Consider the following 27,384-nt stretch of genomic DNA (forward strand, 5'->3'; position numbering starts at 1 on the left):
GACCAGAAAGATGGAACAAACCTTCTGAACAATTTATATCACTTCTTCTTCTTCTTCTTCTTCTTCTTCTTCTTCTTCTTCTTCTTCTTCTTCTTCGAATTTATATACCGCCCTATACCTGGAGGTCTCAGGGCGGTTCACAGAACAAAATCAACTTAAAAACCACTATATAACCAAAATAGCAACAACCAAATAACACCTCCTCTCTTAGAAGAGATGCATTTATGATACCAGCAAGATTTGGGGTGAGGGTGGTGGGGTGAAGCATTTTGCTTGGCATGTTGGCTTGCAGCACAGAGGCTGGCTCAGGTGTGCATGCTGAGGTCCACTCCCGTGGCAATGGAGCCTTGGCAGCTCCCTGACCTGGGGTTACTGGGGCTAATGCTGGGCCTGGCTCAAATGTGGTAGCCCCAGTTATTTCAGGTGGGAGATTAAATGGTGTGGGGACTGGGATGTGAAAGAGTCTGAGGATTAATGATGCACACACCTGGTTAATGAGCTGGGCAGGTGAAGAAGATGTAGGAGATGGGCAGGTGTACCCACAACAATTTCTAGGAAAAGGCATGGAAGAGTTAGTGTGCTTGGAGAGGGGACACAATTTTATTAACTTTGGAAAACACCAAACAGTTGCACAGTAGTACAATAACTTGTTTGAAAATCTCCCATTACTCTCACCAAAGGGTTCAATTATACCCCCACCTGGCAAACGTTAACTCTAGCAGCCTTCCAATGATAGTGCGTTCAAGCAACACGAAGTCTCTAATTGTAATGCTTCCTCTGAAAATTCTGTTGTATGATGAAGGGCAGCAAAACAATGTAATTCTTGCAATGTAAACTTCACAGGGGGCCACATACATTCTGCTTGAAATCATGTGTGCCACTTTCTCAGCCAGTGATATGCACAAGAAAGCTCCAGGCTAGATTGAGAAATTGCCACAGGCAGGTGGTGCCAAGGACCCAAATAAGTTCCACTGGTGCTACAGGAGGAGAATGTGGTGACCTAGTTTGGCCAGATGGCATGATCCCAAAGGATGTGCTTTATAGGGAGCTGGCTTCCAGCAACAGGCATGCTGGTAGACCAACTCTGTGTTACAAAGATATTTGACATGAAGGCTGGCACCATCAACCCTGCCTTCTGGGAATCCCTTGCAGACGACCACGGCGCCTGGAGACAACCAGTCAGGGTCATGTATCCACAGCAGTGACCAGAGAAGGAATGACTGCTGGGAGGAGCACAGAAAGAGGAAAAGCCATGGTGCACCTGTAGCAGCAAAACCGGGTTCCTTCATCTGCCTGCACTCCACCAAAACGTGTCCCTCCCACATTGGTCTCTACAGGCACAGCAAGCACTGCAACTCTCTAACCATTTGACTTCATCCCTGAAGATTAACTCTTCCATTGTCTCCTGAGACAGGCTGATGCCAACCAACAGAAAATCACTCCACTGAAACAGGAGAGAAAGGAGTGCATTTGGGACCTGCTGTAGAATTGCTGTGGATAAGGTATGGGCTTGCACTCCCCTTAGAGGGCTAAGTTCATAGCTTGTGGGTCCTCCTGAACTCAGCAATTTGCAGCAGCACAGGTAGAAGAAATGGAGGAAGTGAGAGATTTTACTTTCTTGGGCTCCATGATCACTGCAGATAGTGACAGCAGTTTTGAAATTAAAAGACGCCTGCTTCTTGGGAGAAAAGCAATGACAAACCTAGACAGCATCTTAAAAAGCAGAGACATCACCTTGCCAACAAAGGTCCGTATAGTTAAAGCTATGGTTTTCCCAGTAGTGATGTATGGAAGTGAGAGCTGGACCATAAAGAAGGTTGATCGCTGAAGAATTGATGCTTTTGAATTATGGTGCTGGAGGAGACTCTTGAGAGTCCCATGGACTGCAAGAAGAACAAACCTATCCATTCTGAAGGAAATGAGAGCTCTGAGAGCTCAATGGAAGGACAGATCCTAAAGCTGAGGCTCCAATACTTTGGCCACCTCATGAGAAGAGAAGACTCCCTGGAAAAGACCCTGATGTTGGGAAAGATGGAGGGCACTAGAAGAGGACGACAGAGGACGAGATGGTTGGACAGTGTTCTCGAAGCTACCAACATGAGTCTGACCAAACTGCGGGAGGCAGTGGAAGACAGGAGTGCCTGGCGTGCTATGGTCCATGGGGTCATGAAGAGTCAGACATGACTAAACAACAACAACAACAACGTATTCTTTTTACAAACTGACTAATACGCCTGCTACAACACTATATAGCACAACTGGAGCTTGTCTCAGCAGTGCATGCCCAAGTAAGATCTAGATCAGACAATGGTAACATTTTCAATGTGGTGCTGCCTTTGAAGACGGTTCAGAAACTTCAACTGATGCATAATGTTTTTGGTGGGGGCAATGCAACCAGAGCATGTGCTAGCTCTGTACCAGTCACACTGATTGCTGCATGCTGTTTAGGGAAGTTTTTAATGACTGATGTTTTTTAATCACTTGTTGGAAGCTGCTAGAGTGGCTGGGGATACCCAGCCAGATGGGCGGAGTATAAGTAATAAATTATTATTATTAGGTATTTAAGTACTGTTCTTTGTTTATTCCATTCTTGTTATTTTTCCATGGCTCCCATGATATTTCTAAAATTCTTTCTGAAGTGCAAGTGTTCCTGGCATTAGAAATCTGGGTCTGTTAGCTTTCAGTGAAACAGGAGTTTTTAAAAAATCCTAGGTTATGTACAGAAGTCATCCAAATGTGATTCACAGCTTTAGGAAGTAGGAAACCTCTCCACTTTCTGTCAGTTATTTCCCAAGCTGTGACTAGTACCCAAAGTAATCTCTAAATCTGCTAGGAGTCATACATATACACCAAGATGTTAGGGATCTATTGCCTACAAATCAGGACTTCCGTACCCACCTGTATTCCTTGCTTTCAGCTCCCATTCTCCCTTGCATTTTCCCTTATTCTATACTTTGGATCATTTCATTGAACTCCTGCTGAATGTATGCTAGCACAGATTTTACCTTGATTCTGAAAGTGATGTCTGGGTGCTTCCATTCACCCAAGACAGGATGGAAATCTACTCCCAGTGAAGCATGAGCATGGTTCTCCAATGCCTTTGGTCTACCAAATGTCTGTAAAATTCCATGGGTCTCCACATTACTACTATTGTTCTTTGGATGGCCTTGATAATTTACAGTCCTTCTCTAGTTCATCCTTATAAAAACTCTGTGAGGGAGGTGTTTAATTCTCCCATCTGACATACGAGGAACAGAGGCTACAAGAGAGGCTTGACCAAAGCTATACAGCCATCCATGCTAAAGATGGGCCTTCAGCTCAAGCCAATACAAATCTACATACCGTTATCCCCTGGAGTTCTTGGCATGTTACTCATGCTAGATTAACTCAATAGAAGATTGCTGGCAACATAGGGATCATAATATAATACAGAGCATTTGAAGTATTAGGTGGTACATATGTATATGAAATAAATATGTTTTGGTACAGCTGAAATGCCTGCATAGGCCAGATTTCAGATTCCACATAGAATTTGGTGTACTGTACATGAAACAAGAGAAGATAAATAGTGTGGAGTACATTACTGTGAAGTATAGATATGCACAAATTCTTCTGGTGTCAATGGGAGATTCACGCCTTAAAAGACTCTGAGGTATTTAATGGTGTCTTTGGCTGCCTGGTCATTGCTTTGTTTCTGCATTTGTGTAAACAACAGCAAAATATGTTCTTGAACTGGACAAGGAAAATAGCAGTGAAAAGACAACTGATGTTCATGCGGTAGTTCAACAGTATCATTAATCATTAATTAATGGACTATCATTAATATTTCTTTGGACTATTAATCTTTCTGGACTATCATTAATATTTCTTTGTGTGAGTGCATTACTATGTAAAGAGCAATTTTGATTTTTAGGTGGAAGAAACAGGGTGAGCTGAGGGTTTGTTTTTGTTTTTTTACGGCCGTACTACTGCACCTTTTGAAATGTAATCTATTATACCATAAAAAGAAAATGAAGCCCCTGACTGGCATCAAAGTCTATTTCTTAGTGTGTAACCAAAATATTGAACTGATCTTACAACTTGAGCAGCCATATGTCTGAAAAACAAATCCACAGGAATGAATTTCAAGAGCAAATGCCTTTTGAGCTAGCTGAAGTCTTCCATCCCATGAGAGTAATTACTTGAAAAATCTGTGTCAGTGTAATCCTTGAAAGGGCTTCCTTATGAATACAGGGCTGGGACAGGAGTTGCACAGCAATGCATTGCATTCACTATTACTAATCTTTTCATCTTCCGCTCTGAATGCTGCATTTTTGGAATTCTCTACATACTTAATGCAAATTAACTGTGGGCATACAAATCAAACTCAATGTATTTTTGAACAAACTTTTCAGGGAAACATCACCATGAGTGGACTTCCGTTCTTTCACAATTTTTCATCTTATTAACTTAGCCACACATTATGAAAGCAAGACACATAAGCAGTAATTAAAAAGTTAATTTAAAAGAGTCGAATTTCAATATGCAGGGAAATTTTTAAAAAACAACAACAATGAAGGGTAGGTGCCACCACATACATGAGTCTTGTCTTTTGATACAATATTTTAATTTATTCTGATGCTGGCATGAAAGTCAGTGGTGCTGCTCGGGTGGAGTGGTCTGGGACTTTGGTTCAAATGCCCACTCAGCCATGAAGCAGTTAAAAGGACCCAGTAGGTGATGTGAAAGACCTCTCCTCCAAACTCAGGAATGCCACTGCTACTCAGAGAAGACAACACTAGGTCAGTTAGACAAATTGTCTAACATGGCATAAAAGGGCTTTCTAAGGCACCCGCTCTCACCATGTAACGTGCCTCACAAGGTTCTTGAAAGAATATGTGTTCAGAAAGAAAGAATATCAGATGTTGAACTTTAAAAAATATTCACATACTGTTCTTACATGGGGCTCCCACTGGTGTCCCATTCAGGAGCTTGACTAGGACTAGACCTGCTTGTCTTAAAACAAGGTGCCACCACTGATTTTTCTAAAGAACTGGGATGTTTCAAGTTATTTTCTAACAAAGGAAAACAAAGCAAGCTCCACTGTACATTACTAGTGTTGAGAAAGTTGTCTAAACCACTGAGCCTCTTGGGCTTGCCGATCCGAAGGTTGGTGGTTCAAATCCACGCAATTGGGGTGAGCTCCCATTGCTCAGTCCTAGCTCCTGCCAATCTAGCAGTTTGAAAGCACGCTAGTGCAAGTAGATAAATAGGTACCGCTCTGCCGGGAAGGTAAACGGTGTTTCCGTGTGCTCTGGCACTTGTCACTGTTGCGCCAGAAGTGGTTTAGTCCTGCTGGCCATATGACCCAGAAAGCTGTCTGTGGACAAACACTGGCTCCCTCAGCCTGAAAAGCAAGATGATCGCTGCAACCCCATAGTTGCCTTTGACTGGACTTAACTGTCCAGGGGTTCTTTACCTTTTTTTACATTGAGAAGGGCTTCTAGCAACTTTAAGAGAAAACAAACTCTTCACTTTTTAATGGAAGCATTTCAGGGCAGCCATAAACCAAAAATGGGCATAACGTGGCCAAAGCTGAGTTCCACCAAAGGGCTTAGAGAGGCTTAGTTTTTACCTGTTACAATTTCTAGCAAACGTCCCAATAAATTGAAGATATTAACATTTTATGTTTGCATACCCATCAATCACCATTCTATGACATTACAGAATATTCTGCTTGATACCAATTACATTCTGCTTCTATATTTTGATCTTCCCTAATCTTATTGTTGTAATAACAGAAGTGCAACAATAAAAGAAGACAAGAGTTTGACAGTATTTTGAAAGTGACAGCTAGCTATCGAAATTGCTAGCTAAATGCAATCTAATCAAATGGAAAATGATATATCCTATTGTAATGGACCTCCCGAGGAGCAATAATGATAATAATAATAATAGAAACTGAGCTTTTCTTTCAAACCACATACAAGATTTGGTTGGTAGATGAGAATGAAAAGGAAATAAAAAAAAGAATTGTACATGATTTATGTTCCCCAAAAGATCTGTGCACTTCTCCTAATAGAACCAACTCTGCTTTAAAGAGGGAGTCCATGGGTCATAGCTAGCCTCTAGTAGAATCACAGAATCAGAGTTGGAAGGGAACCCAAAGGTCATCTAGTCCAACTCCCCTGCAATGCAGGAATCCTGCCGACAGCCATCCCTTGGTGGGCTTGAACCATCAAACTTCTGGTTAACAGCCAGATGGACTGGCCTATTGCGCCACAGAGAGCACCCAGTAAACCCACCAAATTTTAATCAAATGTTTCCCCATTTTGGTAAAATGTTTTCCTATAGTTTCCTTATTAAAAAGTTCTCAAAAGCAGTAGGAAATTGAACTATTCCATGTTTTAATGTCACATCTCTCTCAGAAGGCCTTGGCGTACCTGACATCATCATCTTCATCATCATCTATTATTTATACCCCACCCATCTGGCTCGGTTTCTCCAGCCACTCTGGGTGGCTTCCAACTGAATATTAAAAACACAATACAGCATTAAATATTAAAAACTTCCCTAAACAGGGCTGTCGTCAGATGTCTTCTAAGAGCCAGATAGTTGTTTATTTCCTTGAAATCTGCTGGGAGGGCGTTCCACAGGGCGGGTGCCACTACCGATAAGGCCCTCTGCCTGGTTCCCTGTAACTTTGCTTCTCGCAGTGAGGGAACCGTCAGAAGGCCGTCAGCGCTGGACCTCAGTGTCTGGGCAGAACGATGGGGGTGGAGACAGTCTAATAACGGAGTCACCTTTATCCTAGACAGTGTCAACTTTATTATAGAAACTATAAGAAGTTCATTGGTTGTATTAAAAAGTACACCTCCCATTACCCAGATCACTGTCAGGAGCATGGGTAGGGAAACTAAGGCCCAGGGGCCAAATCCGGCCCAATCACCTTCTAAATCTGGCCCGCAGACGGTCCAGGATTCAGCCTGTTTTTACATGAGTAGAATGTGTCCTTTCATTTAAAATGCACCTCTGGGTTATTTGTGGGGCAAAGGAATTCATTCTCCCCCCCCCCCATACAGTCTGCCTCCCCCACAAGGCCTGAGGGACAGTGGACCAGCCCCCTGCTGAAAAGGTTTGCTGACCCCTGGTCTAGATAGTAAAATAGACTGCAAAATATGGACATTTTTCATTCCTGCTTTAAAAGAAGAAAAATGGAAAAAATGACATTCACTGATAAAACTCCTGTTATTTGTCCTTCTCTCGCTTCTTGCAAAGGGTGCACAAGGTGGTCAGATTCATAATTCCTCCTTTTAGTGTGGGACTATTTTTGAAGCTATTTTTGAAACAGTTCAAACCATAGCCAAACCAGATTGTCCTGCCATTTATACTTCTATGGATGTTTTCTGGTTTCCCTTGGTTGAGTTCCAGGACACAAGGCATAACCATTGTTAGGGGGAAGTAAGGGACATCATCTGGCCATTTCTCTTTGTCCCCCCTTCCTGGATGGAAACTTCGCCCCCCCCCCCACCCTGCTGTGTTGTTTGTATTTTAATTGCTGGGATTTTTTGAAATGCAGGGAAGCATTCAAAAGGGGAATTCCCCCATCTGCTATTTTAAATCCATTTAATCACCTCAAGATTCCAAAATCTCATTCCAATGCAAGTGCAGACTAGGCAAGGACTTTCATCAGGAACTCACTGTTGGAATAGAATAGTATTGCTTGCACACTCTAGAGCTTGCAAAACTCTCATCTACACTGTACAAAGGATGTTAATTCTGTATGAATAAAGCATACAAGTTGGCTCCAGCCTTCGGGTTCAATAATTTGCCCGACATTGCTGCAACTGTGTGTTTCTGTGCATTCTGTTAAGAAGCTTTTATAATTAGAATAGGAACTACCTACATTTCAGAAGGGTCTTTTGTCCGTATCACTCAATCCAACATTATTAAAAACTTTGCTAATTCCCACACACTTCAAAAGGAAACATGATTTAAAGCATCTAAAGCATCGTTCAAGTACCCACTTATTCCCATAAATTTGGAAATGATTTGAAGATCTTGTGCAGGGCTCATTTTAAAAATGGCAAGCTGATTGTGCACAAGAAGAAATACAGCCCATAATACAAGAAGAATTAGTGAGATACCGTAAATAACATCTGTGCACTTACTGTATATCATCTTGCTGACAGAAGGTATTGCTACGCAGACTGATCAGCCGTTGCCGATGAAGCACAGCCAATTATTTTGATAGGTTCACATGACAAATTGCTGTTATTAGTCAACATTAGAGTGTTTCATGGAGTTCTGCAGGGCAGAAATTAACCTGAAATGGCACATTATTTTATATGCTAAAACATCCCTACAAAAATTAAATGGTGGGATGACGCATATATTTATTTACAGCGAAGCCTATCCATTCAGTTTCTGAGTCATGTTTTTCTTCCTCACTGCCAACTTTCATCCCAAAATTTGACAGTGAGGCTGCATTAGTCTTTCTATCCTTCTAATTACTTAAAAGTGAACAAAGTTTCAAGAATTAAGAACTACCTGACAATTTCATGTTGTCCTTTGGAGAAGATATCACACTGCCCCTTTAGCAAATTGTACTTGTTTTGACATAATATGTGGAATGGATGTGGCTTGGCTTATGACAACCATTGGTTTTTTAATCAAACCATTATAAATATTTATTATTTATTTATCATTTGTATCATAGCATATATGGGGGGAAGCATCTGTTTCACTCTCACAAGAAGGTTAGACTAGTGGTTGCCAACCCTTATGAGTATGAGGACCCCCTTATAACCACAGAAAAAATCATGGACACCCCCCCTTGATAATTGTTGCAATTTTAGGTTCCATTAATTGAGAAGCCACTATGACAAAACACTATTATGAACTTGGTAACACTTTTAAACAAATTCGCAAATGTGCCAGAATCAAAGAAGGCAGCACAAATCATTTATTTTCCCAATGTACCTACCAATCAATAACCCAATGAATTAATTCCAAAAGGAATTAAGCAGAACTGTATTTATTCATAAATATAAATCCACTGAATTCCCCAATGCACTCACCAATCAACACAATTAATTGATTTAAAAGATATGAAATTTGAATTTATAATTATAAATTAATTCATTTCCCCAATATACCCAATGATCACAAACTCAGCTCAATCAATCATATAGAAGTAAATACAAATTTATTTCAAAGTGAACTCCATTGAAGTAGTACCCAAAAGAACTAATAGGAAAGCTCTAACTGCTACCAACCTAAGCATATAATCAGGACTATCAATTCTATACTTCAGTGAAATCCCTAAACTCTGTAAATATCATACATAAACCTGCAACAAACACCACAGCAAGCGGGCAAGACCTGTGACATGTCCTTCTGAAGAGTTTATGATGTCTTACTAAGAATTCCTTGTCTGTGATGCCTGGAAGTTAGACTTAGCTATGTTTAACAAGGGAATTGTGTGTTTTACCAGCCTGCCTTGGGAAGCATCCACAACGCAAAAGGCTGTGCTTCTGTACTGATCATTTTCTCCAATAGCCCAAAGAAACAAAAGGCCATGAAAGAACAGCACTCTGGATCCAGCGGAGACACAATTAATGTGATTCTGTTTTATTTACATTATTTGCATTCTTTTTTGTAAGCCAGCGGGCATGAGCAGCAGACGGCCCCGAAAGGTCTGCGCCCAAAATAACCTAAACCAGGGAAAAGTCAGCAATTCCCTCACAAGAATCCCCAATAATGCCAAAACTAAGAAACCTGAATGCAGTCGGTAAAGAAGGGCATAATACAAACATTGTAATTAAATAAAAGCCACCTTGAGTCCTGTTATCTAGATTTATTTATATAAAGAAATATAGAAAGAAATAAAAAGTTAAATGCATACATCACGTATTGTCATCATCTCTTGCAACTAGAGCACATCTGGATGACCCATACCTGGTCCCTTTAATCCTAAATTTCTACAATTCTGCACAGGCAGGGGAGATTTAGCCCTTGTTTGCACATTTCCCTAACAGCAGTTGTGGTCTGGGTGTCCTTGCATTAGGTGGCCATCTGGTGATCTGAGCCAAGTAGGATGCTCTGGATTTAATGAAGTGGTCCGTCTTCCTTCCCTTGACTCTGACACTCCTACACATTTCCCTCATTTACCACCCACTTTGTCTCCTTTGAATTCTGAGCTATTTGCTCATTTTAACTGTGCCTTTAATCTTCACTTTTTGCTAATCCCTGCTCCTCTTGCAAATATGTTTTTTTCCTTTTCTTTTTAAAAGACTCACCCACAATTTCCTGGTTTGAATAACAAGTCCTTTAATTTTCGTTTTTTAAAATCAAAGACTGAAGCAGTAGAATTCTTCAAAATAATAGATCTAATACGACACATCCTAGCTTATGTTACCATACTACTCCAATTTTAACAACAATTATCTATGAGGTTGTCGTTTTTTGTTTGCAGCTGCAGCCATAGCTGGAGACAGCACAGTAAGGCACCAGCAATCAGCAACAAAGGATTCACTAAAAAAATTATCCTGTGTATGCCAAAATGCAGTGAATGGGAGCTGTGCGAGAGCAATACTGCCCTGAGGTGTCCTAGTTCATTTCAGCAGGAAAACACACTCTGGCTGTACTTGCACCAGCCCTTTTTGTCAGTTTTCATTACGTTAATTTCCTCACTGATTCCATTTTTTTCTGTATTGCTTTCTGCACATCTGCAGCACTTCCGTGTGCAAAGATCCATATACAGACTTGTATCGTCTTGGACTGGTATAACCTGCCCCACCATCCATAAAAACTCACTGACGAGGATTGGTCATGATGAAAATCAAGATGTAAGAAAATGTTAAGGAGAACAGACTCCCACGAGAGGTGGTGGGCTCTCCTTCCTTGCAGGTTTTTAAGCAGATGTTGGATGGCCACCTACCATGTTTGGGATTCCTGCATTGCAGGGAGTTGGACTACTAGAGAACCTAAAATGCTTCTGAAGTTACGGAGCATCTGCTCAGTTGGCGGGGTGCTGCAAAATGTGGGGTTTTATTGCAAAACGCTACAAAACTTTTGCCACACTTTTGGCACTGTTTTGCAGTGAATTGGTCAACACTGGGTTTTGGGGTGATAGCTATGACCCTAGCTTTGAGTAGCAATTGCTCAGTTGATTGGGTGCTTCAAAACACAGGATTTTTGCTGCAAAATGCTGCAAAACTGTTGCCAGATTTTGGCACTGTTTTGGAGGGGATCCCAGATTTTGGGGTTCGCGGACTAACATGAGGATAAATTCTACAGTCAGACAGACTCCTTCCAGGAGCCACTTTACTGGATTTAGACTACAGTGGGAATGTAGTTTTTGTGAGAGTATGGTTCTGGGGGGTCCATGTGCAAATGCAAAATTGTGCAAAGTCAGGAACCCCCAGAAATGCCCCCCAAGGTGGAGGGCTGCTTACCAGGGTCTTGGAAAGAGGCATGAGGGCTCTGGGATGCTGCTAGAGGAGCCCTTGTGTCAACTTCCCAAAGCCCAGTTAAGCAAGGAAAATCAGGTGGGTGCAAGGGTGTAATAAATAAACAGAGAGCAGGGAACAGTGGGTTTCCCCAGCTCCCTCTTTATTTATTTATTGCCCTCCACATGCACACACTCAAAGCTGTGATCATGTAAGCCAAAGTTACAGGTTTACTGTACTAGCATTATAGAAAAGCAAAGAATTTTCTTCTAAAGCAGCAGCCTATATAGAGATGTATCAATGGAATCCTATGCACATTGACTCAGAAGTAATTCCTATTGAGTTTAATGAAATTTACTCCCAGAAAGGTGTGTACAGGACAGCAACCTCAAACCACTGTATCTGCCTTTGCACTTACAAAGTTCCACTGAGTTCAATGGGGAAAGACTGCCATCAGTGGAAAAACTATAAGTTACCTTGTTTGTGGAATGAAAGGTCCAACTGACAACAGGTTTATTTCATATCTTAATGAAGCTGAATCCATGCTTGGAATGATAAAATGGAGACAGGAGGCATCTATTGACATGCTACAATTCCCAGTAGCAACTAAATGGTAGCTTAATGAGAGGTGATTTTTCACAAGCTCAAAGGTAAATCTAGAACTGTAGAGTAAGGTCTACTGGAACTATCAGCATTATTTCTGAAAATGCCATTGGGTTTAACTCTTCTATGTATTTTTATGCTGAAAACAATGCCTTTTCTATGTACATGTATGCTTAGAAATAATATATTATACAGGCCATGTGACATTTGTTCAACATTTCTTGCTGATGTGATGAATTTAGGACTTTTGTGATTGGAAATTTGTCTTTTTCCTCTAATTAGTAGGCTTAGTTCTCACAATCATGAGGTAAAGGGTAAATTTGTTTGGTGACAGCATATCTCTTTGCAGGAAGAAGAGTTCGGGTTACATGACTGGATGCTGCTCCATAAAAAAATCAAGGAGAATTCTGAGAACCCTTCGCTGTGACATCTGTTCTTCCATGTTGCGCGCGCGCGCGCGCACACACACACACACACACACACACACACTAACTTTTAATATGGAGAAGCATTCAGTCATGTAATCACCTGCTGTTTCTAGTTGTATAAACAAGGAAAAGTTTTACAACTGTTTACTATTGCAACTTACCTCCTGTTTGTGCAGATCAGGCACAGCTTGAGGCAAAAGAGGCCAAAAGGATTAACTATATACACTGGGCAATTCTAAGCATTTACTCCCACTGTGTTCAACAGGCCTTACTCATAGGTAAGCATACACAGGATTGCAGCTTCAACCAAGTTTCTTTTGCACAGAGAGCTTTCATGCTGCATGTCTTCTTTTAAAAATACATTTTTCCCTGTCAGTTTGAGATACAGGATGTACAGAAAAAGTTGAAATGCATTACAATGAAAGCCAATTAGATACATGAAGTGCTTTAACCAGTGACAGCCTAATCTGAAAAGGGAAACTGAATGGAATTAGTTCATGACTAGCCTCTTCAAATACAAAAAGACAGCCATGCAAGGTGCTCAAGACCTGGGATGCAAATTGGTTTGCTCCTTGGAGTTGAGTGAAAACTAGTTAAATTTCAGGCAGCCAGTGTTGGTCCCAAAGAGCAGAATATTTCAGAACTCATATTCAAAAAAGCACTCAATGAGTGATTTTTGGCTATGTGCTACTAATTACAACAGTGTTCATGAAGAAGTGTGCATGCACATGAAAGCTGATACCAAGAACAAACTTAAGTTGGTCTCTATATATTTCAACAGTGTTCAGTTTGTGTTGATGAATGTGTAAGTATACAATTTACATCAGCTTGCTACAGAAATATTATCTGAACACCTTGCAAGACCCAAACCAGTTTTTGATGATCAGCGAAACTGTATTTTCTCATTTAGGAACAGGCAAGGAGAGTGCTGTCACACACGGGATGCTGTGAAAACAGGATGCTGCTAGATGGGCTCTTTGGTCTGATCCAGCCAGGCAGTGGAATAGCTAGGGCTTTTGCCACCCCGGACGGTCACTGATTTTGCTGCAAATACTGTATGCATTTAAGCACTGTATTTTTCGCTCTATAGGACGCACTTTCCCCCCTCCAAAAATGAAGGGGAAATGTGTGTGCGTCTTATGGAGCGAATGCAGGCTTTCGCTGAAGCCTGGAGAGCGAGAAGGGTCGGTGCGCACCGACCCCTCTCGCTCTTCAGGCTTCAGGAAGCTATCCGCAAGCCTGGGGAGCCCGGCGGGAGTGCCCGCCGTGCTCCGAAGGCTTGTGGATAGCAGCCTGCAGCCCGGGGAGTGCTGCACAGCGCGCCCCGGGCCTCGGGCAGATATCCGCAAGCCTTGGGAGCCGGGCGGGAGTTCCCGCCGGGCTCCTAAGGCTTGTGGATAGCAGCCTGCAGCCCGAAGCCCGGTGAGCGCTGCGCAGTGCGCCCCGGGCTTCGGGCAGATATCCGCAAGCCTTGGGAGCTCGGCGGGAGTTCCCGCCGGGCTCCCAAGGCTTGCGGATAGCAGCCTCCAAACCCGACCTGCTTTGGAGGGTGGCGGTGGGGAAAGCAGCGCTTCTCCCCACCGCCAGCCCCACAAGCTTGGGGAACAGCGGGGAACTAAAATAGGAATATACAAAACATTAGGTCCACAACAACAAAAAAGGTTTTATTATAGGGGAGGGGGGAAGAAGAAAGGCCTGGACAAAAATAATTTGTAAAAATGGTAAGCTTCAGTATATTATATTATGTGTTAAACTGTGGAATCAAATTCAAAATCCTGGCCAGGAATTATTCTGGGCACAAGCTATTTCGGGTGCTCCTCCGACCCGGAAGTGCAGCCCCGGTAAGAGCAGGTGGCGGCAGGGGGTGTTGCCGCTTGCTGGATAAACGAGTCCCTCAGACCTTATCTGGCCAACGGGCCTTAGTTTGGGGACCCTTTTATAAGTAGCCTATTATAGCTACTTACAAACATGTTTCTGGTCTCCTCATGTGTAAAGCAGCAGTGAGAGATAAAGCTATAGTCCACTTTTAAGAGTTGAGAGCCTGGTGGGTACTGACTGAGAGCTGGCTGTGCCTTGTCAGTCAGGCAGATAGTTTGACACCTTTTGGAAGTTGGGGAGATATCTATAGCACTGATAATTACTTCTTGATTTCACCATGTCTTTGCCAGACAGCACTTATCAGTCCTTTGTGTGCTAAAGGGAAGGTGTGACTTCTCCCCTAAGCCTGAATGGGAAACAAGTAATTAGAGGGTTTTGCTGCAGCATTATTTGCTGAGATCCATACATTCTCACTTTTTTGGCTTTAAAATCAGCAACTTTAAATGCTACATATAGTATTTCAACTTTTTATAAACATTTTGTTTCTGATGTAAAAAAGGATGAAAATTTTGAAAGTTAAGTAAGTACATCATTTTTTAAAAAATAAAAAACTCACTTTATCTATTTCTTAACCTGATGAAAATAATTTATTGCATTTTGCTAAGTGTAGATATATTCATGGTGGGGTGTTACTTCTGGGTACTAGGAAATAATGGTCATTTTAAAAAAACCTAGCTAGAATCTGTGAAGCCCTGTCTTAATATGGTATTGTAACAGGAAATTTAAAAAGAAAATGTCATAGGTGATATTTCCCTGTAAATTATAGCAAATTTGATTTATTAAATTGAAGGCCACCACACACTTTCTTCAATATGTGAAAAGGTATGTTTCTGTTCCAGAAAAAACTCCATACTTCCACTGTACATTCCACTGAAAGTCACTCAACAGTAATTAATATCCCATAAAACTTCCTAGTTGAGCAGCTTTACACTCTCAGTCTGTTTCTTCACATAATAACCAGAAAAGATAAGCAGAAATCAAGAAAAATAAAGTGTACACCATTTGCCCTCTACACCATTTGCCAAATGATTGATACTCTGTCAAAGGACTAATCGTAGCTGCTATATAATCTTCATGTAAACTTGCTGACATTTGAATAAAAAGCAAGTTGACATAAAGATTCACTGAAAGCCTATTTCTACCGAGTATCTTTGGGGGCCTTCAAAAGAGAAAGATTAATGACAGAGCTATCTGTAGTGTTAATGTATTTATTAATGACACAGCAGGTTTGATACTTCTGGTGCCTATTCCCTTCAGACTGTAAACATAGTGAAAGTATCTTTGGAATATTACATTTTCCTGGAAGTTATCATGTTTTTATAAGTGAATTTACTTGGATTACACTGCAGTGACCTGTGACACCTGTGCCATGTTTGTCATTCTGCCGGAAAACATGCGGCAGTACACTTGAAGCAAGTGCAAACTGGTTGTCTTGCTGGAAGAGAAGGTACAGAACTTGAGGCCCGCCTAGCCACACCTCCAGCTATAGGACAACATGCAGCTTCTCAACAGAGCTGAGTGGACTGTGATGGTACAGCAACACAGGTTGGGTGCCCCTAGGGAGCAGGAAGATCACCCAGTGCAAGAGATGAAACCTCTGGAGGAATGTGACACACAGAAGTGGGACAGTCACAAACCGCACTTTGTCTTTAGAGTTGCAAAGTTGCTTCCATGCTCTCACCTTGGACACAGATTGTGGTGTCCAGAAAAGCTAGGCAGCAGTTGCCAACCTCAAAATACACCAAGGTGGCTGTGAAAGGTACAGTGTGCAGAATTCCTGCCATGCCCCAGAGGTGAAAGAGACAGGAGGGGATGGACTTGGAGGGAGCTGGGCATGTTTAGCCTGGAGAAGAGGAGGTTAAGGGGTGATATGATAGCCATGTTCAAATATATAAAAGGATGTCATATAGAGGAGGGAGAAAGGTTGTTTTCTGCTGCTCCAGAGAAGCGGACACGGAGCAATGGATCCAAACTACAAGAAAGAAGATTCCACCTAAACATTAGGAAGAACTTCCTGACAGTAAGAGCTGTTCGACAGTGGAATTTGCTGCCAAGGAGTGTGGTGGAGTCTCCGTCTTTGGAGGTCTTTAAGCAGAGGCTTGACAACCATATGTCAGGAGTGCTCTGATGGTGTTTTCTGCTTGGCAGGGGGTTGGACTCGATGGCCCTTGTGGTCTCTTCCAACTCTATGATTCTATGATTCTATGAGTCTTTTTCCATTCTTGACCTAAGTCCTTCAGATCCTAGGCTACTGATGGTAGATGAGGATGTTGATAACCCACTTGCTACCTTCCATGGAGACATCAGAGAAATGGAATTGCAGTGTAGAGAAGGCAAGCTGAGAGGAACGAGTAGGAAGTACACAAACCATAAGCTTCCACCCCTTGTAACCTATTCTAATAATATTCAGATAAGCTCCAACAGACAGAAGGGGAAAACTCAAGAACAGCAGTAGCAGACCTTAGAACACTCCAAGCAGGCTTTGGAAGTGTACAGAACGATTCCTGCCACTCCACAGAGGAGGAAGAGATGTGTGGGGGGACAGAGGCAGTAGTGTGAGGAGGAAACAGGATGTCCTGGGAGGTGTGCTATCTTCCAGGTGCAAAGATTCATGATGTGACTGTGAAGTTCCCAAGTCATAAAAAACCCACTGATCACTACCCCTTCCTTCTGACTCATGTCGGTACAAATAATACCAGGCTTCAAGGATTATGAGACTCTGGGCAGGGAGCTGAAGAGACTTGGGGCACAGGTAGTCTTTTCATCACACCTTCCTGTTGAAAGTCGTGGTCCAGGAAGAGAGAGGAAAATACTGGAGGTAAACCACTGGGTGTGCAGGTGGTGTTTTCAGGAAGGGTTTGGCTTCTTGAATCAAGGTCTCCGCTTCAAGAGAGCTTTAAACTTCAGGGGGAGGGACAGAGGAACTCATGGTACTGGGGATAATAGCTTCATTGATGCACAGGAAACTGAGGTGGTGCTCCTGAAACCTGCTTTAGGGCAAGATATCACAAGAAGAAGGCAGCTGGAGGGAGTGACTCATGGTTTCAGTTGTCTCTACACAAATGCACAAAGTATGGGAAACAAGCAAGATGAATTGGAGCTTTTAGTACAGGTAGGCATTACTGCAACCTGGTAGGATAAGACTCATGAGTGGAATGTAGGAATTGAGGGGTATAACCTGTTCAAAAGGAATAGACCAAACAGGAAGAGAGGAGGAACAGCATTATATGTAAATAATGTCTACAGTTGTGAAGAAATCCATGACCTGGAGCATGGAAAGCAGATTGAGGGAATATGGGTAAAAATTGTAGGAGAAAGAAACAACAGTGACCCTACTGTGGATGTCTGCTGTAAACTGTCTGAAGACTGGATTATGACTTCAAAAAGCAGATTACCAAACATTCAAAAAGGAGAGATACAGTAGTCATGGGAGACTTCAATGTCCCAATATCTCAGCGGTTCTCAACCTGTGGATCCCCAGATGTTGTTGGACTACAACTCCCATCATCCCTGAGCTCTGGCCTTGCTAGCTAGGGGTGATGGGAGTTGTAGTTCAACAACATCTGGGGACCTACAGGCTGAGAAAGGCTGCAATATCTGTTGGAACTCCAACTCTGCCAAGAGTCTGGTTTGTTTCCGGGGGGAGCGGGCGACTGCAGAGGCTCCTGTTTTGACCCATAGAGCCCGAAATCCAGAACCCCCTGGTCAGGTAAGTGTGGGGTGGGGTGGCAATGGGAAGGGCTGGGCAAGGGGACCTGCTTGTTTGCCTGGGGCTCCGATGTGCCACCCCCAAGGTAAGTGCCACCGGGGGGCCCCCCTGCCCCCGGCTACGCTACTGGGTTGGATGGCCATCTGCCATGGATGCTTCAGCAGAGTTTCCTACGTTGAGAGGGTTGCAGTAGAAGGATGACCCCTGGGGTCCCTTCCAGATCTGTTTTTCTGCTTCAACAATATTTCATCATGTTCTTACCATTTTATGTAATTGTATTTTGTATATATTATAAATTTCTAAACAAACATGTTCTATTTACAAACAAAACATTTAAATAGCTACCTTTCTACTGGTAGGACGGGGTGGGGGCACAGGAAGGAAACAAGGTGGGAAGGAGACCACGGTCGCAAAAGGTTGGGAAACACTGCTTCAAGGGATGCTGGTCTGTCATTTGAAGTATGCTCACTGAAGAACGCTTGACCAGCGACAGGACTAGCTCAAGACATTTTGCTGCCTGAGGCGAAGGACAAGATGGTGCCCTCCCCTGGGGCACATACAGAAGCCAACAGGACTAGTAGTTGAATCTTATTCCAATACTGGTGAAAGGACAGGCTCACATAGGGGCCACATGGCACTCATAGCTCTGGTCACTCCCAACACCTCAGCATCCTTCACTTGAGGCAGATGCCTAACTTTGCCTCATCGTAGGGCCGGCCCTGACTAGGGATGCTTCAGGAATTTGATACTGTGAATTCTAACACAAACTGATCTGCTCTGAGATTCTTACTTCCCAAATATTCCAACACAGTTCTTGGATCAAAAAAAGGCCTATCAATATATGTTTTGAAGCATGTGTTTTGAGAGAAAATACATATTTAAGATGTGATTTTTGTAAGGTTTTTTTTAAGTTCACAGATTAAGGAAAAGGATAGAATGGTGTTATGGATCACAAGAAAGTGATATATATCAGAAATACACTGATTTGCTTCTGCCTGAGACCCAGTAACCCAGGGTTCCTTATTTAGAACAGTTTGCTACAGGGGGAAGTATTTCCCAAGCGTGCCAGGCGATAGAGTAGCAAAATGAGTGTTAAAGATGATTTCTAGGAAATTTTAATTAAAAAAAAAACTTACCTTAACTGTATAATACTCCTTTACTTCAGGCATAATAGAATCAAAGTCCCCACTGATGTAATCAGGCAAAAAGCTGAAAAAGAAGTAATACTTAGTTAGATATTTTTTATTAACCTTCTCACACTTTATTTCTTGAATTTAAAAAAGAGAGTGTTGGGGGGGGGGGAGGGATGCAAGACTGAAACAGTGGTGTCCTTTTCCAAAGTTAACATCAATAAAATGGATTGAAATTTCCAATCTTCCCTTCTAAGAAACTAATGTCTTGGACTACAATAATTTGTGGTTACTGGACTGAGATCAGCCCGACTGATGCACAGATATGTAACATTTATCCTTGAAGATACTAAATGAGTGAAAATTATAGCACGTATCACAATTCATTTCACAACTTTGGTACTTCTGCTACAAAGTCACTCAGAATCTTATTAATGGGCTGATTTTCCGTCTCTTTTATAATTCATAGCATCTAGGCATGTTTGTGTATTCATCAGCAATGGTTAGGGAAAGAAAGAATCCATCCAGTTAGAGGAGACAGCTCTCCTATAATTCCACCATGGATGAGCAGCATAGTCTGCAGAGATTATTCTCCATGCTGGGTTTCCAGGGTTGAAAGAAACTAGATAAGAGTCCCCCCACATATGTATAGCACAGGAAGCATCACTGATTACATGAATAGGAAAATCTAGAGTAGTTATTCCTATTTTCTCCCACACCGTGGACTTGCAGAAAGGTAGTTTTTCAACACGTTTTGGAAAATATTATTTTGTTGCCATGGAACATTTGGAATTGAATTTGAAGTTGCATGTGTATTCTGGTGAATGTTAACCTGCAGTGACTTATGTTTCTGCTCACAGAAAGGCTTACAGCTACCTAGAGATTGAAAGGCAGCAGTTATCCTGGAGACTGAAATGTAATGTATGAGCCCTTAATGCACTGCTGCCAAGTCCAGAAGCTGTGCCATGCTCAGCAAACAAAGCATGGATCTGCCGGTCTCAGTGGCTCCCACTGCATGACACACCCAACCGCAATCTCAGATCCTGTTCTTGTAACACCAGACCAGGGGCATTAAATCTGAACCTCACAATATTTTAATTCATTTTCACTTTTAATTTGTATGCCACCTTTCTATATTGCTATTCACAAGGTGGTTTGCAAGCTGAAGGAACAACAAAATATACAACAAATATCACACATCTTAGAACAATCCAATCCAATCCAAAAAAGTCATAATAAAAATATGTCTTTAAAATAAACATCTTATACCAAATAAAGTAATAGTCAATAATTGATTAGACTATAATAGGGCATAATAAAATTACCTCTCAGAATAGCAAGTAAACTGAAATCCACTCTCAGCAATTACAATAAGGAATTACTAAACCAAACTATAATCAATAAAAATAACAGCAAGTCACAATACATAAAATTAGGGCTGCCATATGTCCAGAATTTCCCAGACATAGCTGGGATTCGGCCTTCGGAAACAGTGTCTGGGTGGAAATCTCTGGAATCTCAGGGGAAATGTTGGGAGTGTAGATTTCGGCGAATTTTTTTTTTTAAGTGTCTCCAAACCAGTAGCTGTTTATCAGCGCCAGGTGCGGAGCATACTTGTCCAGCCCTCGCCACTGACGCTGCCAGGTGGGGGCTCACAGAGCGGGGGCAGAGGGTGCTCTTCCCCCTCCCCCCTCCCCAGCCCCTGCTACCAACGGGTGAGCACTGGTGCGCCGAGGAGTGGAGGGTAAAGAGACCTTCCACCCTCCCCAGCCCCTGCTGCTAATGGAAAAGAGCTCACATGCAGGATGGGGAATGGCCCATGTGCCCTCCCATGCTACGCCAGTGCTCCAAACCACCTTCATCTTTTCCCCTCCTTTTTGGAAATATAAAATGGGAAGAAGTGTGGAACCTCCTGCTTTAAATCAGGCAAGTCTTATTCTTCACTTCTTCAGAAGAGGGACTGCAAAGCCAGCCTGACTTGCTCGTTCCTCTGGAGAACTTTCCATGCAGAAGACACAGACCTTTGGCTGGGCTGGAATTGTAAGCTGGGAATATATGTTTCAATGCACAGTAGCTGACCAGGGATGGGGATCCTATGGCCCTTTCTGGGTGTTAAGACTACAACATAAGCATTGTAGTTTGTTCTTTTTAGCATTTTGTTGGCTTTTCCAGGCAACTAACACCATAATTTCAGGACAGGAAACTGGCAGAAATATTCTATGGCAAGACAGAACTTTCTAGCATAGTGTGCCCTTTTATTATTAAGTTCTGAAACTCCAAAAAACAGGATTTCAACATTGGTGTTAATGCTAAAATAAGGTTTAAGATTAAGATCATAAAAATGCCCCATGTAGTAAGGAAATGCAAAAGTGAGCAATTCAGTAATTGCTCAGGGCTTTTTTTTGGCACCTTAATTGTCCCAATTATGCCTTGATTCTTCACTTAATGGAGAATCTTTTCCATTAAGCTTTTCTTGCCATTGAATGTGATTCCAGATCTGACTGGAACATTGAAAAAGTAACAGACAGGATACTGTGGGGCTCCTATCATAGCTTTCAAAAGCAAGCATCATAAACATCTACAGTTCCCTTAAAAATCCTGAATAGCCCTATGCAACTGCTGATCATCCATGAGCCGACAGTTATCAAGGTTTATTTATGTTTCATTCTGTTGAAAGGGAATAATTTGTGTGCTCCCTTCCTAGCTACACGGTCTTTTATATATTAGTCATTCAAATAATATGCTATGTGTTTGAGCACTTTATTTGGTTTTCGTTTTCTTAATGACTCTCTGGACAAGAACTATTCAGAACAAGGAAAGGTTGAGTTGCTATACGTTTTATTATGAACTGTTTTAACTTTAAGCGCATCCCCTCCACATAACTATAACATATACCTATTATGCCAGTCCAACACCAATGCCAGTCTCTAGAGTCAGTGACAGCCACTCAAACCTCAGGCAACGCCTCTGAAAGGGTATGAAAAGTTCCACTGTGGCTATGGCTGGAAGGCTGAAAATAGTCTGCACATCTGAAGTTAATGGTGTGCGGATCTGTGGAACCTGGCCTTTGAGATGTCAGGAGTGGAGTGAAACCTTACAGGTCTTCTGTTACTCTGCTTCTACTTCTTTCTTGATGCCAGTAATAAGTACCCCTAAAAGTTAACAAAGCACCATGTTTGGGACTCATAAAGCCTATAAGCAAACAAAATCCTTCTTCAAGACCTGTGGGCATTTTATTCTGTTTTAAACCTTCAATGCCATATCTCCTGAATATATGTCATCTTTGCAGTAAACAACACAATAACTGTGCTGCTGGGGTATTTAATTTACTTTAATCACCTCACTTGGTATTCTATATCAGCTTATAAATTTTATGTATGCTGGCATGGCTTGTACAATCTATTTTCCTCCCAATTAGCAGTTACAATGATCCATGGCACAGTCTATAGAAAGTATCACGGAATACTGCAGTGAGTATGCGGAAACAGTTGAAAGCATGTGGCAAGTATTATGTACTTGATTCTGCATGACTCTGTTTCCTTGGCGTGGCAACTGCACTTACAGTCAGAAATCTGTGATGTTAACAACATGTTAAACTGAAAGGTTTTTTGACCATTTTATTTTATTATTTTGTTTAATCACTCATGTATCTGCAGCAGTGACCAAAGGAGGAATGACCACTGGGAGGAGCGCAGAGAGAAGGGTCACCATGGTGCATCTGCAATAGCACAACTGGACACCTTCATCCACCCCAGCGGCAACAAAACATGTCTCTCCCACACTGGTTTCTACGGCCATAGCAGGCACTGTAACTCCTCAACGGTTTGGCTCTCCCTACCCAAAAGTGCACTCTTCCATTGTCTCCCAAGACAGGTGGATGCCAACCGGGAACCAAACCACTCCTGTCAGTATAAAAACTGTAGTGGGGTTACCAAACGGTTAAGTATGTTTTAATCCCATGCTTTTAACTGATGAGTTAATCATTCCAAACACACCCTGGAATAAATACCATGCTATCAAATATATAGATGCCATTTTGTGGTTCCTTAATGAAGGTAACAGTTGACTAAGTAACAGACATCTCATTTATTTTTTGGAAGGTCATCTTTAAATGCACATAACCAATCAAGAGATGCAGAAAGATGATTTATTTTTTCAATCGTTGCAGTCTTTCACAGTGGGTATTTTTTAAGTTCACTTCTGCAAAAATATCAATCACTTAATCACACTGATTACCTAAATTAATTGTTATAGCTGAAGCCAAATTCTAAAAGAATAGTCTTGTTAAATGAGGCTATCTGTGCTTTTGAGGATTTTGAGCAAAGATTCACAATCAGAATGGACTCAGTTCCACTTGGCACGAATAGAGGTGAAGATTGGTTAAATCACTGCCATCCGTCATAATGACATGCAAGGGTTTGGTCTACCTGGACCAATCTACATTTAGGGGCCTGTCCACACTCAGTGATGGAATGTCATCTCCTGGGCTCCTGGCATCTGTTTATTACAGTTCCCTGACCATAAATCACTTTATGCACATTTGTACAAAATCCCTTGTCTTCATTGTCCACATAATGGTTGGTGAAAATAGACTCTTCTCTATGAAGCAATATATTTCTTACGTTTTTTAGAGTCCCCAAATCTTGTTGTTTTATGTCCAGCTAAGAGACCACCTGGTAATCTGACAGAAAAGTTCTGTAAGCAGCAGCCTTGAGTCTAACAATCCGAATTCCACCGTGAACGAGACTAAAAAACCCTTCATGGTAGGTTTTAACCTTGCACTTTTGTGATTAGCTACATTCATTGATGTGCTACCTCAGACTGAACGCGGGTGGTGCTGTGGTCTAAACCACAGAGCCTAGGGCTTGCTGATCAGAAGGTTGGCGGTTCGAATCCCCGCAACAGGATGGGACGAGCTCCTGTTGCTCGTTCCCTGCTCCTGCCAACCTAGCAGTTCGAAAGCATGTCAAAGTGCAAGTAGATAAATAGGTATTACAACACTGTGCACTTGACTAACTCTGCCATACTAGGCAATATCTTTGGCCTCCAGAAGGGCTATTTCTAAAACGAATCTCAGGTTTCCACATACAAGTAAGTCTGTCCATCAGCAGAGGCGGGAGAGATAGCATTAGAAGATGAGAAGGTAAAATATGATGAGGACCTTCTAATATAGATAACCTGTTGGAGAGCCCTCGTGCTCTCCACTTCCCCAGGAGCAACAGTAAGGAAAAGTCTTTCTCAATGCAGAGATAAAGGTCATTGTGATGCCAGCAGCCATTACATCAATCATTTCTTGTTCTTTCCCCTAACTCCAAGATAAACCAGGCTGCAGATTTCAAACATCCACTTGGTTGGCATGTCATAAGCAGTCAAATAACTAATTCAATTTGACATTCGACTTTTAAGGTCAAATATGCTAAATTATGAATATAGGCCCAGACAGTGAATTGTGAGTGGCTTTGATCCCCACTCAACCACAAAGCTCATAAGGTGACATTGGACCAGCTACTATCTTTCACCAACCCCATAGGCCTGTTGTGAGGATAAAATGGATGACCCCGATGTACAGTGCTGTCAAGGAACAAGCAAATGAACAAACACAGACAACTGTAATGTTATGTGAACAGTTTTAAATCTGTTCATTACAAAATTTTCACTGGTCTACTGAAATGCTTTGAATACTTGATTTCAGTTATATAGGTAAAGGGACCCCTGACCGTTAGGTCCAGTCGTGACCAACTCTGGGGTTGCGGCGCTCATCTCACTTTACTGGCCGAGGGAGCCGGCGTTTGTCCGCAGACAGTTTTTCCTGGTCATGCGGCTAGCATGACTAAGCTGCTTCTGGCGAACCAGAGCAGCGCACGGAAATGCCGTTTACCTTCCTGCTGGAAGGTATTTATCTATTTATCTACTTGCACTTTGACATGCTTTCAAACTGCTAGGTTGGCAGGAGCTGGGACCAAGCAACGGGAGCTCACCCCGTCACGGGGATTTGAACCGCCGACCTTCTGATCGGCAAGCCCTAGGCTCTGTGGTTTAGACAGATTTCATTTTAATTAGTTAAGGCTCTCCACTCAAGCTTAGTTCAGCATGCTAGATTCTAATTAAAATACAAACTTTACACTTGCTTAATGAAAACTGCTACTTCCACTAACTTAAGTAACACTTAACCTTGTGCTTAAAGATAAGGATGGGCTTAACTCACTTGCTGACTGAGAATTATTTAAATAACCTTATCAAGGTTTTCTGAACTATGCTATTATGCTGCAGCAAAGGTCCATTGATCCAAGTCTTGAATCACCACTTCTTCATGAATGCAGTGATAACTGTCACTCTATTGTACTGTACACTCTTTAGTGCACTCTTTAGTACTATACATCAATATGCATCAGTGCTGCTAAAGAGAATATAAATGCTGACTTACTAGGAAAAACTTATATTTGGAAGTATTTCCACTTGTTCAAAAGGTCCTATTGGGTCAATTCTGACCTGCAACAAGCAGGAGACGATGGCTATATCTACACCTTTTAACGGTCATTAGGTCCCCCAAAGCATTTTGGGAATTTAACTGTGGTAGATTGAAGGGCTGAAAAGACGGCCCCAGCAACCCCTCCCTCTTGTACTGCATAACTTAATTTCCAAGGATCACTGAGAAGAGGGGATGGCTATTAATAGGGAAATGTTTACATTGCTCTATGCAAAGCAGTGCACAACAATAAAAAGCAATAAAACTACATGAGAAATATTATGCAGTAGGTAAAGAAAAAAATAACAAAAATAGTGCAAGAGTCTGCCTTTTTCTCAATGATACATTATAACTAGATTTAGAAAGTATACCTATTTAATTTGGGCAAGTTTGTTACTGGAGATGTGCAAGTAGGATACTTTTTTTGGATGTTTGGATGCTGGAAAAAACCAACTAGTGGAAAAAACCAGTGGTACCTCGGGTTACGTACGCTTCAGGTTACAGACTCCACTAACCCAGAAATATTACCTCGGGTCAAGAACTTTGCTTCAGGATAAGAACAGAAATTGTGTTCGAGTGGCGTGGAGGCAGCGGGAGGCCCCATTAGCTAAAGTGGTGCTTCAGGTTAAGAACAGTTTCAGGTTAAGAACGGACCTCCGGAATGAATTAAGTACTTAACCTGAGGTACCACTGTACAGGAATTTTCTACATCAAGACCTGTGTAATAAAATGTGTTGCAATGTGTCATATAAAGTAACCTAATGATGTATTGCAACATTTGTAAACAATACTAATAATAATATTAATAATTAATACTACTAATAATAATAATAAATAATACTATTAATAATATTAATTAAAATGTTATCATATTTTTGATTTTGCGAGATTACAAATGTTTCCAAAAACTTGGATATTATTATTTTCCACTAGTAATATAGCATTGAGTTAGCTACATTCACAAAATGGGAATATATGGGTTATACATGACATAATTTATTTAGTGTGTTGGCATTTTCCAAAGTAGAATAGAGTAGCTCACTCCTGCACATCTATTAGCAGGTGTACTTTCTGCTCAAATCTTGTCTTGCAGTTCATTATTAACCGGTGACCCAAGTTTCTGTGATGTTGTATCAAGATTAAGAAAATATCACAGCATAGCTTGGTCAATTCAAAGCCTCTGCTCGAATTTCTTGCCTTGGGATGGAGTAAGCAGAAATCACTGAGGAGCTGGTATGCAGTATTAGCTTGCTTGACAAATGTGAATATTGACTACTACATCAACTTTTATTATTATGTCTACTGATACTGCTCTAGTCAAAGAAACTACCAGCACATAGGACCCAATTCCTAGGGGCTGAGGGATCTTTGCCCCCCCCAAAATTATTTGAGTGAGGTGCCCCCCAAGTTGATAGCCATTCAGTGTGTGTGCCCTGTGTCATGTGATCAATCATGCAGGGCATGGCTTACCTGCCCCCCCCCATATTTTATTCAAGTTGGCACCTCTGTAGCAGCATGTTGGAAAAATCCCAAAAATGGTTTGATTCTTTTAAGGTTTTTGAGTATACAATTGCATGTTGTTGGTTTTTTGTTTTTGCTTTTTAAAAATATATATGAGAGACTGCTCCTCATGTTCCAGTAATATTATGTAAAGCAAAGATGTCTAGAAAATCCCAAGAAGCTTATCAAGACCTTTAGGAGTTCACCCATATGGTTTTAAACCCTACCATAAAAACTT

At 41.7% G+C, this 27,384-nt stretch overlaps 1 protein-coding gene across 10 annotated transcripts in view; it reads right to left on the bottom strand.

Moving 5' to 3' along the window:
* TPK1 (thiamin pyrophosphokinase 1) overlaps positions 1-27,384 on the bottom strand; it is a 227,149-nt gene that overhangs the window by 95,739 nt on the left and 104,026 nt on the right. For all 10 annotated transcript variants that reach the window (XR_013390279.1, XM_077916547.1, XM_077916549.1 and 7 more), the window contains one exon: positions 19,187-19,259. Coding sequence is in view for 9 of the 10 variants with exons in the window: in XM_077916547.1 (XP_077772673.1) it covers positions 19,187-19,259 (73 nt within the window). In the remaining variant the exon portion in view is untranslated. The remainder of the gene's footprint in view (positions 1-19,186; positions 19,260-27,384) is intronic.

The sequence above is a fragment of the Podarcis muralis genome, chromosome 12, assembly GCF_964188315.1.
Source record: "Podarcis muralis chromosome 12, rPodMur119.hap1.1, whole genome shotgun sequence".
Taxonomy (NCBI): domain Eukaryota; kingdom Metazoa; phylum Chordata; class Lepidosauria; order Squamata; family Lacertidae; genus Podarcis; species Podarcis muralis.